This window comes from Enoplosus armatus, chromosome 8 (assembly GCF_043641665.1).
Source record: "Enoplosus armatus isolate fEnoArm2 chromosome 8, fEnoArm2.hap1, whole genome shotgun sequence".
NCBI lineage: Eukaryota > Metazoa > Chordata > Actinopteri > Centrarchiformes > Enoplosidae > Enoplosus > Enoplosus armatus.
In genome coordinates, this window is record NC_092187.1 from 12,088,173 (window position 1) to 12,101,779 (window position 13,607).

The 13,607-nt window shown below is 42.3% G+C and overlaps 1 protein-coding gene across 5 annotated transcripts in view; it reads left to right on the forward strand.

Moving 5' to 3' along the window:
- Positions 1 to 396: 396 nt before the first annotated feature.
- Positions 397 to 13,607, forward strand: part of dip2ba (disco-interacting protein 2 homolog Ba) — a 37,152-nt gene continuing 23,941 nt past the window's right edge. For all 5 annotated transcript variants that reach the window (XM_070911132.1, XM_070911131.1, XM_070911130.1 and 2 more), the window contains exon 1: positions 397 to 481. In XM_070911132.1, the coding sequence (XP_070767233.1) occupies positions 397 to 481 (85 nt within the window). The remainder of the gene's footprint in view (positions 482 to 13,607) is intronic.

Below are 13,607 nucleotides of genomic sequence, written 5' to 3' on the forward strand. Positions count from 1 at the left end.
AAGTTTAATGTGTGTGTTTGGCTGGAAAATGATATGATGAAATTGTACAGTGCTATCCTTTGGGTTTAAGTAAGAGTTGTGTGTGTGTGTGTGTGTGTGTGTGTGTGTTTCTGCCAGTGAGACGGCAGAGGGAGCAACAGTGTCGGCGTGTCTTTCTGCTGGGATGCGGTGAATTAACGTACAGGCGAGGTAAATGCAGTCACGTGACCGCTCGTTGCCGTTGGTGAGTTTTTCCCATTATGGCGGAGGGGCCAGCCGTGCGGATGGACTGTCTCTCCCACTCTGATGCTTGTTTTGTGTCTTGAGGGAGGGCCTTTTATTTTATTTTTTTTACATATCCCCGCCACAGCCTGGTCTCTTTTTAACTAGACTGCACTCGTGTTTATCGGCGAAGTCATGGCGGACCGCGGCGTGGATTTGTCCGCCCTGCCAAAAGAGGTTAGAGACCAATTGGCGGAGTTGGATCTGGAGCTGTCTGAAGGTAAAGGAGGGGAGGGGGGCTGATGAGGGTTGGTGGTGGGGGGGGGGGATGCTATGGCAGATTTTCAAGCTAGCTATGTGTCTCAGCCTGTCTGGGCTAACCAGCATCGATTGAACCAGCAGTTTTCCTCCTCCTATTCTACTTTACGTCTATAATACATTGAATGAGAGCACACGCCAGGCACTCAAGCTGTGCCACCTAGTTAGCTTATTTTGTGCTAATACAGGATGTGAGCTACGAGCTAACAGTGCATGACCAGCAGCAGGGGGAAGAGAAAGGCTTTCATCCATTTCCTCGTGTCTCCTTTATCTCAAGCCATATAGTAGCTAGTTTAAAGCAAAACGTCGATTTAAAGAAGTGTTTCGGTGCCAAATCGCCTCGTTTGCTGTGTGAACGAATGTCAAAGCCATAGCTCAGTGTGTGTGTGTGTGTGTGTGTGTGTGTGTGTGTGTGCGCGTGTGTGTGTGTGTGTGAGTGAGTGAGTGAGTGAGTGTAGCTGTCTGACAGACTGGGATGGCCAGAGGCAAGGTCTGGCTATCAAGGCTTGACCCTTCTCCTGTCATCTTAGTTATACTTCTTCATATGGTTTGAATTTGATTCTTAATCTGTCACCACATGGCTTCCAGTTTGACACCATACAAGCCTCGTGCTCGGCATCTGTGTTAAGGTTTCAGCTGTAAAATATTTTATTGCAGTAAAACTGTGTGAGTCACTGTGACTAGCGTTGAGGTGTAATGACGAGGCCTCCAGTCATCATCTGCTCTGGTGTCACATGAAGATACAGTCTGTTATGAATGACTGTCAGTAATTATCAGTAGTGTATGACCTCAGTGACGCAAGTTGGAGTGATCAGCAGGATGTGTGCATGAGCCTTATGCACCTGTGTAAACCTGCTATTACTGGAATTATAGGTTTACCTACCTGCGCTGCTCATTGTGGGTCTCACTACCCTCAATCTTGGTCAACAAATGGTGTGAGAGAGTCAGGTGTATACATCCAACGTTCATGTTTGTTCTGCTCTTGTGGATGTAGGCGGGTGATGGATGTGTCCGTTTATTGTGGTTTACACAAATATCAACCATTAATTCATCCAAAGCATAGTGCAAATCAACCCCTCCCCCAGGGCAGCTGTTAGCCCCTGTCCTGCTCTGCACCCTGACACTGTCACATCCCTGACAGCACCCCTCTTCCCCTGCTTCATGGCACCTAGGCAACCTTCTTCCAGATGAGGTGACCACTCAGTGTCTACTTATCCCTGCTGGTTGACATTTGGTTATTTTAGGGGTGTGTTGTGGTTTTCTAAACTGATATTTTCCCTCTCATGTTTGGCTGACACCAGTTTTGATATACATATTTGCGAGTCTCTTAATACAAATGCATGCTAACCATTTCAGTCACGCCCCCAATAAGGCCTTAAAAAGGAACATGGTACCATAAAAGACTTGACAATATGGTTCTTTTGCATTTGACAGTTATATTATGTGACATACTCCAATAAAAAATACAAATGCACATTTACAAGCTAATTAATGTTGGCTATAAGAGTATCGGAGTGATGCCTTTTACAATTCAAGCCAATATTGAAAGTTAGCTGATATATTAGTGCATCTGCAGGTATTTTAAGAGCTGGCTGACCTCTAAGGCTAATGTGTTATTCAGGTAGAGATCAGCCAGTATTTAGTGTGTTGGCCTGACATGTTAAAGAGTTATACTGGTGGTTTTGGATGCCCATTAATTCAAAAAGGTTTATATTTTACATAACAGGCTGAACATTTACCAATTATCTCATAGGTCAATTTAAGGGGGTGGCTGATATGATGCGTGTGTATGTATTGATAGATAGATAGATAGATAGAATTGTGTCTGCTGTGATTTTGCCATATTGTTTACACATTGTTTATACTGTGGTAACTATCCCTTTAGCATCTCTGTATCAATCTGTGTTGTGGGCAATGTTATAAGTTAATGATTGGGGCAGTTTTTGGCAATATTTGATGTTATATGATTTTTGCATCACTGTGATGATTAAGTACTTTAAGCTGATATCAGCTGGATGTCTGGTATTTCATTTGTTAGATTAGTTAGTCTATGTAAATATTGTAGTATAACATTACATGATATTTTAATATAAGATATATATATATAATATATTTAATATAATAAGATTTTTTTTAACGGTATTTTAGGTTCGGGTGTGTGTGTGTGTAAGCCAGCTAGCCCCTTTATGACTGGATGCATGCGTTATCACCTTTATAGGCTATTTTTTTGAGTCCATAACGAGTCCTCCTCCGAACAAAGTGGAAATGCCTGTTCCTGCGTTGCTTGGATAAGAACACAGGCCTGCCAAATTGCCTCTTAAAAAACAGCCCAGTTCTGCTAGCCCCCTGTGACCATGGGGACACAATGAGGACCATTCAGCTGGTGTGAGCCGCCGTGGCCAGGAGCTCCGCTGCCATTTAGGCCATTCAGCTGAACCCAGCCTTTGTGTGCACGTTGGAATGAGCTGCCTCCATAGGAAGAGTAGGGAGGGGCTGGTGACTGGTCATACTTGAGAAGATGACGTATAGTGTGTACTACTGAGGGGAATGGTTCACCCCTCTCACCCTGCCATCTCTCAGCTGGGCCAGGGGTAAAAGGTCATGTCTGGTTCTCCCCTGTAACAAGCCTACCTGGTTGACATCCCCCACCAACTGTCAGGCATGTTATACAGAAGTCTAATGTTGCTGACTCAAGCAAAATTCCTCATGGATTAGTTTTTCATCTGTGAGTTAGCGGCTAGTTTTCCTGGCCTAGGGGACTTTTTGACATTAATATCCAACTTGAAATGATTGGCATTTCCTCCCAGTCGGATTTTAAGTTTTTAAAAACTTAAAATCCGTGCACAAGCTTGTTTATGTGGAGATACAGTCTTAATTGTCTTAGTCTATGATCAGTATGTGCAGACAGAGAGTCCCGATTATTGCCAGTTGCTTCCTTTCTAGGCAATCATCCACTTAACCAGCCAGCCAGCATTCAGATGCAGCAGAAGCAGTTTTGGCTCATAGTTGTATTAAAAGAGAGGGGCCCTCAGCAGAGGATGACAGCACTGACATGGGCCCAGTCTGTATCAGCCATCCATCCGCCTGACCCTAACCTTCAGTGACAGCATGTAGAGCAAAGCCTGATGGATCCTTCAGGAAGACTCTCCTCCCAACTGGGGGGGAGGTCTGTGAAAACATATCTCTTCTCTTTATATATTATATGTGTTATATAACTGTTTTGTAAATAGTCAGGCTTATTTTGAGACAGATTACAGATGTGTGATAGACACTTCCTCAAAACTCAAGCTCATGTGGCACAGAGCTCTTGTTTTTAAGATTGAGGAAAAGGGGCCTCTCACAATTGTAAAGCTGAATTCTTTTGACTCTTGCAGACCTGATATAACATGCTTTTTTAACAGCCCTACCAAATGTTAGAGCACTTGTCCTGAGAGTGGGCAATATGTTCAGAATTTAAATAATTGTCAGCATTATCTTTTTAATATGTTTACAATATTTACATGTATTTGTCTTTTAAAAGACTATTAATATGCCGTTTTGATTTTTTATTGGACAATTGACAGTCTAGAGAAACAGGGGTGATGACATGCAACAAATGTCCCCAGCCAAAGCGAACTGGGAACAGCGCAATTACAGAATGCTCGACTACTTCCCAAGTGTTTAAAATGACATGTTAAAAAGTTAAACTCTTGTGTTTGTCCTATTGAGTCAATTGGTTGGTCAACACGATGCTATAATAAAAAAAAAGTACATTCTTAGATCTCATGGTGTGACAGATTTTAGTAAAACTTTACTTATTCTTTAGACATAGCAACAACCGTAAACCATGATACCTCATGCGGCTTTTGTAGCAATATAATTATGAAGATTTATTGCCCAGTCCTCCTTGCAAGACAACTTCAAACCTGTAATTTTTAACCACATTTGAACGAGCTTTGAACAGTCTAAAGAGTTCTCAGATCAAGTTCTGTTGTTCTGTTCAGATATTTGGGTAGTATATGCTTCTGTTAGCGCCTGATAGGTCAGAATCCAAAAAGCACAAATCGTCCCCCTCGCAACTTCAGAGCCAAGGCCTTAGGTCCAAGCAGATGGTTGGGTACTCTTGGCAAAGGTCTTTCTTTTTGTGTGTGTTTACAGTATGTTTGCACTTGCAAATGTGTGTGTGCATGTGTCATAATACTGTTATGCTGTGAATAGTTAATGATGGCTGCAGTCCCTTTTCCTCCTCCAGACCTGTTGTAGGCTGAATTATTCACATGCTCTCATTAAATACTAGGACACCCTAACAGAGCGGTGTGGGTGTGGGTGGGTGTGTTGGCGTGTGTGGTTAGTGAGCGTGACTTTTTTATGCTCCCCAGGTAGAGGTTGAGGCATGCATAGAAAAAAAAGCCAACCTGACTCCTTTGAATTAGTGCCAGGAGATGTATTGACATCCCACTCATCAGCCCTCCAGACCTGCACATCTCTGGTGTGTGAAACTTGCTCTCTGCAGTAGAAGATGCTTAACTTGTTGAACTAGCTCACATGTGATGTCAGGTAAGGTTGGGCAATATGGCAATAATCAACAATATTAGTAAGAATTACTTTTTTTCTCAACTCAAAAACTTGAATTAAAAACCATAATAACAATTTTTTAATCACAATTAGCTTGTAATCAGTAATATAGACAACTTAATTGTGATAAATGATAACACAATATGATCAGTTTGTCACAATATTAATACACCAAAAGCTGGTGTATGACCATATTGCCCCAGTGTCAGGACTCATGTGTTTCTGTGCTGTAGAAGTTAGAGATGACACATGGAAGCCATGAAATAGTGGAATAGTGTGTATAGAGTGCCATTAAGGACCTTGGTTGAAGCCCCTGCGGTAGCAAGCATCCACTCTTCTGAGGTACCCTTGAGCAGGACCCTGACCTTCCTGTTATAGGTTAGTTAATAGAGAAGATACTTACAGCCTATGAATAAAAGTTCACATTACATTTAAACAATAACATTCACCCATTGATGTGATATGTAGCCTATTTATGTCACAGTTTGCAGAAATACAACAGCCAAAGAAAGCCTGCTTGTCGTAAACCCGTGAGTCACAGCAATTAGGCGTGTCTTCTCCAGGGCACATCCATCCACCACAAAGTGAGAGAACCCGTTTCAGCCTCCTGTCTCACCGGGCTGTTTACTGAGTTGATGGGCGTGATGCCTGTGACTCATCATAAGGGACGAATGAAGGGTGATTGATGTTGTGATATCGGACCCCTTTCTCCCAGTCTGCCACAACACCCACCTTCATTCACCACTTTACCAACCTGTAATCTCAACTGGGCTGAAGGCGACGGTGAAGCACCTGTCTGACGTTGCATTGTGCAATCTTCCCACTCAGTGCTTTTGTGGCCTGCAGTCATTTCGTCAGGGGCCCATGCTGTGACACAACAGACACTGTTGACTGATGTATACTATGATTTATAACTCATAGGATACGTGATGAACTCATTGGTGGCTAAACAGATATCAAGTCTTGTTGTGTTTTTTTGGTGTTGTCAGACTGTGGGAGCTGATGGAGAGCCCCTCCAATGTATCGCTAGGCTATATCCACTGCCCGGCGGGCCATGTGACTGTGCTAATGCTGAAGAATGCCCTTGTGAATATAAATAGACCTGGCTGGCAAGACAAATTCGCTTTCATGCCTGAGGAGGAGAAAACAAGCATCTCTTTGACACAAAAGCTTCGCCATTATTGCAGTGGAGACCACCCTCTCAAAGTCCCAAGAAGTCAGTCCTAATTGTGTGTATTTCTTTCTCGCGTAGACGGCAGCGAGTAGCAAACACTTCCACATGCAACCAACTGGCTGGTTGGCTGCTACATGTGGGTCACTGTTATACCCATGGGTTGTGTGTGAAATACCACAGCCTGTTGAGAGCTGCCCTTCTCAGGCAAACCAGCCTGCTGTCTGACCCATGGAAAAAGTTGCTATAGTCATGCTAATTGTGAAGGCATCATATCAGTGGTTTTAGATGTTTTTAGCATGTTACCTACAAATTGTGTATACTTAACATTATTGCTGACAAAATGACGCTACAAGCTTTTAGAGTGATTTCCTACCCTGTGGACAGCCATTGGCTTCACTTCATGCCAATATGCCATGAAAATCGACATGAGTACTTCCTCACAGTGAATAGTGAGTCAATTTTATTTGTTGTCAAAAGTTGTTGTTATTATTATGTAGCGATGCAAGAATACTTTTAAAATCAGTCATGTTACATAAATGGATTACATCTTTGCATATAGAGAGTCAAAGTATTTGACAGCCTGACAGCAGCACAAAGGTGCAACAAAGTGAAACCGAAAACATTAGCTTGAAGCAATAATTTTCCTTATCTACTAGCATAACATATCTCGTACTGCACCTTGGCTTGCTGAACAAACAAGCAAACAAGCATCCATGGCAGACAAGTCCGTTCACTAATGTCATTTTGCAGGTTAGCTGTGTAGTTAGTCTGAACAGTTCAAAAACGCATCTGTCAATGTCAGCATCGCTGGCTTTAGATCCAGAACGGGATGACTTTTGTAACAATGATTGGGTATTAACTCTTGAGAGACAGAGCTCTGACCATAAACCTGCTGTTATTGTGTTATTATGTTATTCATACTCTCTCTCTCTCTCTCTCTCTCTCTCATATTGTCTCTGTCTCTCACTTGGGCTCTTCAGCTGATCAGCCACAGCTGATCACTACAGCCTTTTGAAGAGGGTGTGGAGAACACGGGGTATTTTCTCAGCAGCTGGTCAGTTTCTATATATGAAAGCGCAGGCCTGCGTCACAGGAAGGGCTGATGGGGAAACCAGAGCTCAGGGGTAAAGCAGTCCTGCTGTATATGTACAATGAAAGTTTCCAAAAGGTCAACTGCTTTCTCTGTCAGTCACTCAGAGAGTCGTTTTCTTTAAACTATTTTCCTTTTGGACTTGTGCCTTGCATTTGAATAGTTCTCTTCCTAATTCTTGCGTGGAGCCAAAAGGTTATCGAAAATTCCCAGTGAGTAGAAGTCCTCAGGAAACCCCCTCACCAAGCTGATGTGTATCTCTCTTCTTGGCCCCTTAGAACACATTGTGCTAGAGCTTGGCTTGTAGTCATGGACCCCTTTAATTCAACTCCCAGGAGAAAGGGGTAAAACAAAGCCTGTGAAAACACATGGAATGGGTGGGGCTTCAATCTCTTAATCCTTAACTGTCAATAGCACAGGCTTCTAGGGTGGTGCAGGTCCACATATTGTATGTTCATTGCCTTGAATGGAAGTATTAGGTTGATATTTTGACACTTGGTTGATCACAGCTACAGTTCTGGCCAGGCTTGCCTTAGTCATTTCCTGGAGATGAGCTCAAATTGGTTGTTTGCTGATATGCCTTCGATGGTTTGTGGAGCTAAAGATGTGCCGCATTGCGAGTAGTGACAGTATATCAACACAGTGTTCCTCACACTCTTGTATCAGTAGGAGGCCCTCGTTCTACAGTAGGTTTATGTCGTGCTACATGCCCCCACAGACAGTGACGACACACTGATGACTGGATGTTATCGAAATCCGCTGGCTGTGACTGTTGTGAAACAGCCACTAGAGTTGAAGTTACATCTAACTAAACTTCTTCTTGAACCATGTGCACACCAGTTGGCATATACATCCGGAGACACCTGAGGTAGATAATAATGTCGCGATTCTGGAACTTCAGCGAGTTCTTGCCAGATTTGCGGTGTCATCAAGTGAGTGTCATTTCTGGCTCTCTGATTAGCATTTTGCAGTAATTTTCTCTGTTCATACTCAAATGCCAAAACAACAGGAAAACACTAAAATATATTAAATAGCTTTAAGCCATTTTGGAATTATTGTTTGTGCTTACGTAGAAAACTGCATTCCCAAAATTAACATGGAAATCAGTCCTTCAGTCACTACTCTTTCATCTAATCCCCTACCTACCTGTGTTGTAGTGAGTAGCTTGTTGCTAACATCGCCTCACTATCACTCCCCTGTGACCTTGCACCTTCAATTCAACATGAAGTGAAATATTTTCGCTGACGCAAAGGTTTGTGTGTTATACAGCTTGACAGGCATTTGTACAGCCTTTTTTTCACCACAGTTTATTTTTCTTTTACACTTTCCTCTGGTGTTGCACCTTGTTGAACGTCCCCACAGATTTAGAGCCATCACTTTCAGAGCAGCGATAGATTCCCATCCTGATGACAGGGTGTTTAGTGACTGTGAGCAGTGGGTGGTGGGAGGTCAGGACCGTAAGCTGTCCAGAGAGTGGAACATAGGCAATAAGGCCTGTGCGGTTTCAATGTCAGCTGTAGACTTGATACCCGGGATGTGTGTTTCTCAGAGGCCACTCATGGCTTGTTATAAGCTTATAATATTGATTTATTGAGTCAGCTGCTTGGTTAACATTCCTCCTTCTGCATTAATGCCCTCTTTTAACCCATCATCTATGAGCAATTAAGTCAAGGAGCATCACTTGTCATCTTGAAATGGAACAGAGAGGATATTGCTAAGCTAAGCTCAGGTTCATACGGCATGTGTTTGGTGATTACATTGTCTTATGTATTCACTTGACATTTGTGCATTGAAACTAAAAGGCAACAGAACAGGCCGATGACAGTTCAGTTGACGTGCAAGGCTTAATGAACCTTGGGTCAGGTCTGTCCCATACTTTTGATGCCTGCATCTCTTAACTACAACAACGCCACAGTGAAACCCGACACGACTCGCTCACTTTCACTGCTCAGTACACTCTGGTTACCCAGCAATGCTGAAACACTGGTCTGTCATGCAGTAAACAGGCCAGGATGCCTCTGTCTAAATAAGTCTCTACTTTGTTTTTCCCTTTCCTTCACAGTGTGCTGAATTAAGTCAGAGTCAACCTACTGACCTGGTTACACTGCCTTCATAGTTAAAATAAATGAGCTAGAAGAGGAAGTGACAAGTTAACAGGTTAATTTATGCTGCCGCATAGGCCTTTTTCACAGCAGACATTTTAATTCATCATAGTTCAAAAAAGTACAGGTGTTATTAATAACATTAATGATGGCTCTGTTCTATTCGAGTGTCCCAGTAAGCTGTAACTGTGTGACTGTGTGCCAACATGAACAACACCTGGGGACTAGACTGGTCTGTAGTGTTAGACCAATCTTAATTTTGCTCTTAGATTAGTTTAATGCCAGTTAGACAGTTTCACAAAAATAAAGACTGACTCATTTTAAGCCTTAAAAGTTAGCGACCCTACCACAAGGCTAACTCTGAACTAAGAGCCATGTTTCCATGGAAACAGTTAGACGCCTGCTGACCAGTGGCACAAAAAAGAGCAAAACATGGCTCATAATTTGTGGTTTGCTAACAATGTTGCGGAGCGAACAATGAGAAGGGAAAGTGGTTCGTTTGTCCAGGGAAACTATCCTGAGCCTGACTGACAAATTAGCAGAAGTACTGGCCTCTCAGGTCTGCTAAAGGTCTGCACTGCTGTGAGATTTTATGCTACTGGAAGATTCTTGGACTTGTTACACGCTTCGCTGAATTAATTAACTGTTGAATTCTTCCAGATGGCTGCTAGAGTGAAGGCAGTATTTGACATATGCAGTTGCTTGGTCAGCCATGTTTTTTAGTTTGAAATTTGTTTTCCCAGAATTCAATGAAAATGAGTCCTACTTATGATAGACAAATTACAGATAGCAGTCTAAATGTATCCGTTGCACAAAAGGTGTAGATCTAATAGTATCATAGATGCTTGTTGGGATGACAATTCATAGTTAGACTTGATAAAAATACTTTGTCATTTTGGGAAATAATGCTGGTTCACTTTCTTGCAGAGGGTTAGGTGAGAAGATGGATACCACTCGCATATCTCTGTGTGAAGTATAAAGTTAGAGCCAGGAGGTGGTTAGCTTAGCTTAGCATAAAGACTGGAAGTATAGGGGAAACGACTAACCTGACTTCCTGGAGTCTCCGCCAGTTGTCTGGTGACGAGACTCCAGGAAGTCATTGTGCCCGGCTACATTTTGTTGATAATCTGACCGGAAATCAATCTGGGATTTGGCCTCTCTCCTCAGGTGGTCTCACTCACCTGTGCCGCAAACACAACACAACCTGTTAGCTAACAGCCCATTGAGGTTATAGTGTGCTTTAGGGCAGCCTGACTGTAGAGTAAACTGCATTAACCTTTGCTGCTTACTAAAATGCAGCCCACTTGTGCCTGTCTGACGTCAGTGGTCTGACTCAGCAATGAACCATCTACAGTTGTTCACTGGTCTTATCACTAACATGAAGTAATGTGCTCTGAATTTATCTGTAAAACAGCTCGTCACTGCCAAGATTGTACAACATGCTTGTTATTGTCCTCAGGGAAATACTGTGACCCAAAAAAGTGTGTGAAAGTATATTAACAGAAGCATAGGTGAGATGAAAGGTAAGTTAAGGACTCAGGAATCCATGATATGGCTTGGCTAATTGAGAACATTTTTAGTTTTCAGTCTTGGATTGTATTCCTTTGGGTTGGTGAAAGTACTCTCTTCTTCAGTTTTGCTTTCTCAATGAGCCAAAAGTAGAAATGAGCTGTCGATATGCTGTAACTGTCCCCAGCTCAACCCCCCCACCCCCCGTACTCGCACAGCTGGCTCAAGAGTGCCGTCTCTGCCCATATAAAATGCACAATGTAATAGAAGTAATGGAGGAAGTAGGGCAACACTCTGTCTGCACTCAAACAGAAGGTGAATGCTTTAAAAGCTTGGAAGGAACATTAGTTTTATTTCTTTGTTAAAAATAACATCAGTGTGCTGACAGTCCAGTCTGATTTTCATCTCAGTAGGGCCAACACAATTGACCTGAAGTGTTTTTATCCTGTACAGGAAGGTCTGAGTTGTTGAAACAATTAGTGAAGGAATCAAGGAGTCTAGAGCTTGAACATTGGTGTCCATATAGCATAAGTATGTATTTATTGACCTGCTCTTACCAGCCCTAATCAATCATGATTTGATAGTTCAGTTAACTGTTAAGACCTGCTGGTTCCACCCTCCAAGGGACCAAATACAAGCCAAATCTCTGTTTCCAATTCTGTCGAGAGAAATTACACTCCTCCAGCCTTTTCCTTAGCTGGCCGGCAGATTTCTCCATCCAGAGATCACTTCATCCTCCCTGTCTGCCTGAGAACCCCCACATGGGCTAGCTGGCTCCCAGAGGAATAGTAGGCCTGCTTTTGGAGTGGAAAACATTGGTCCTGGAGGTGGGAGGCCTCTGTAAAAATGTTTCAATCACTTTCCAGTCATGAACAGAAAATAAAAACCCCAGAGTGAGAACTTATTGCTGCAGATATTTAATAGCTGTGATTCATCTGCTGAAACACTGAGGGAAGTACCAGCAGACTTGGATCAGATATTTCTACATAGTCCTAAGGGTGTGGCTGCTTATTGAGTTTTCTGGTGATTGTCAAACTCTTAATACCTCCACCAGCAATTGGTGATTCTGATTATTTTCAATGTATTATACAAGACAAAGTTCTACAAGGCAAATTATATCCATGAAAGTTTCACAAGTACTGAGTAGAAAAAAACAGATAAGGCAAACACCCAGAAAATACTCTCTTATCCTCACATAATACTGTGAGGATGACAACTGACCAAGCAAGGGTTAAAATGCAGATAACCTGATCAAGACCATCTTTTGTCAAAACAGTGTGTTCACAGTAGGGCTGCAACTAATGACGATTGTCATTATTAATGAATTTGATGACTATTATCTCAAATAATGTCACAAATAAAATGTCAGAAATAGTGAACAATGCCCACCACAAGTTCCTAAAGCCCAAGTTGATGTTATCTTGTTGCTTGCTTGACTAAGACTCCAAAACCTAAAGATATTAAATGTACTATCACATACGAAAAAGATAAGCAGCAAATCATCACAATTTATAAACTGAAACAAGGGAATGTTTTGCATTTTCCTGAAAAATGTCTACCATTTATATAATACTTGGCATTTATTTTTCTGTCAGTTTACTAATCGATTAATAGACTAATTGTTTCAGCTCTAGTCCACAGTATTAAAATGACAAATTAAATAATAAATGGGAATGCACATAAATGGAATTTATTATTTTTATCTTGTCTAACTGCTTCCATTTTAAAGCATGAGCATCTACTTTAACTAACGACCAGGTGCCATTAAATGGCCTTGGTGTCCGACTCAGATTCACTTGCATTTCCTGCCGAATGTTATTTACCCATGTTCTCAGCACAGTCTGTCCATTGTTTTTGCGTTTCTGCTCAGAGTCTCCTCCTATAAATAAGATCTTGTGGGTGACGTTAGTTCCTCTCTCAGCCCCTGTGTTTATGTGCGTATTTACATGTAAATGTGCAAACTGTTTGTGTGAGTGTTTCTGTTTGTGCTCTGTGTGTCCCTTCGCTGTCATCTGCTCACCAAGACCCTACGGGAAAATAGCTTTCTTCTGTTGGTACTTCTCGTGAGATAGAGTTGTAACAGTGTTGTGTGTTGGCATCACATTTGTCACAGACAATAAAACCCTGATAAACAAAGACATCTTTGTGCAGATTGAACCAGTATTGCTGGCTAGAAGCCCGACCATGACCTCACAGGGTTAGAAGACAGCCTGACACTACATGCAGTTGAGACATTTTTTGTCAGCTATCCTTTTAGCTAGTCCACAGAAATGTCCAGATGGAGCGATGTAATCTGTTAGGTTAGATGTAATCTCAGATTACAGATTAGGATAGAGCAAAAAATGCGAATGCTGGATGATTCTCACGATGTGAAAGCGAGGTTTTATTTACCACTATCTGTGTAATCTAGGTAGTTATCCTCACTGAAGTGTGTGTGTGTGTGTGTGTGTGTGTGTGTGTGTGTGTGTGTGTGTGTGTGTGTGTGTGTGTGTGTGTGTGTCATGTGTTTGCAAGTAACACACTGTGGCATGTAGGTGCATGTGTGCAGGCAGGGAGAGGAACCGATACTGTGAGGCAAGAGGAAACTGTGGGTGGAACAGTCATGTCACTTCCTCCCAGAGCTGGACGCTAATCTGCCCACAGTAATTACAGAGCTCTA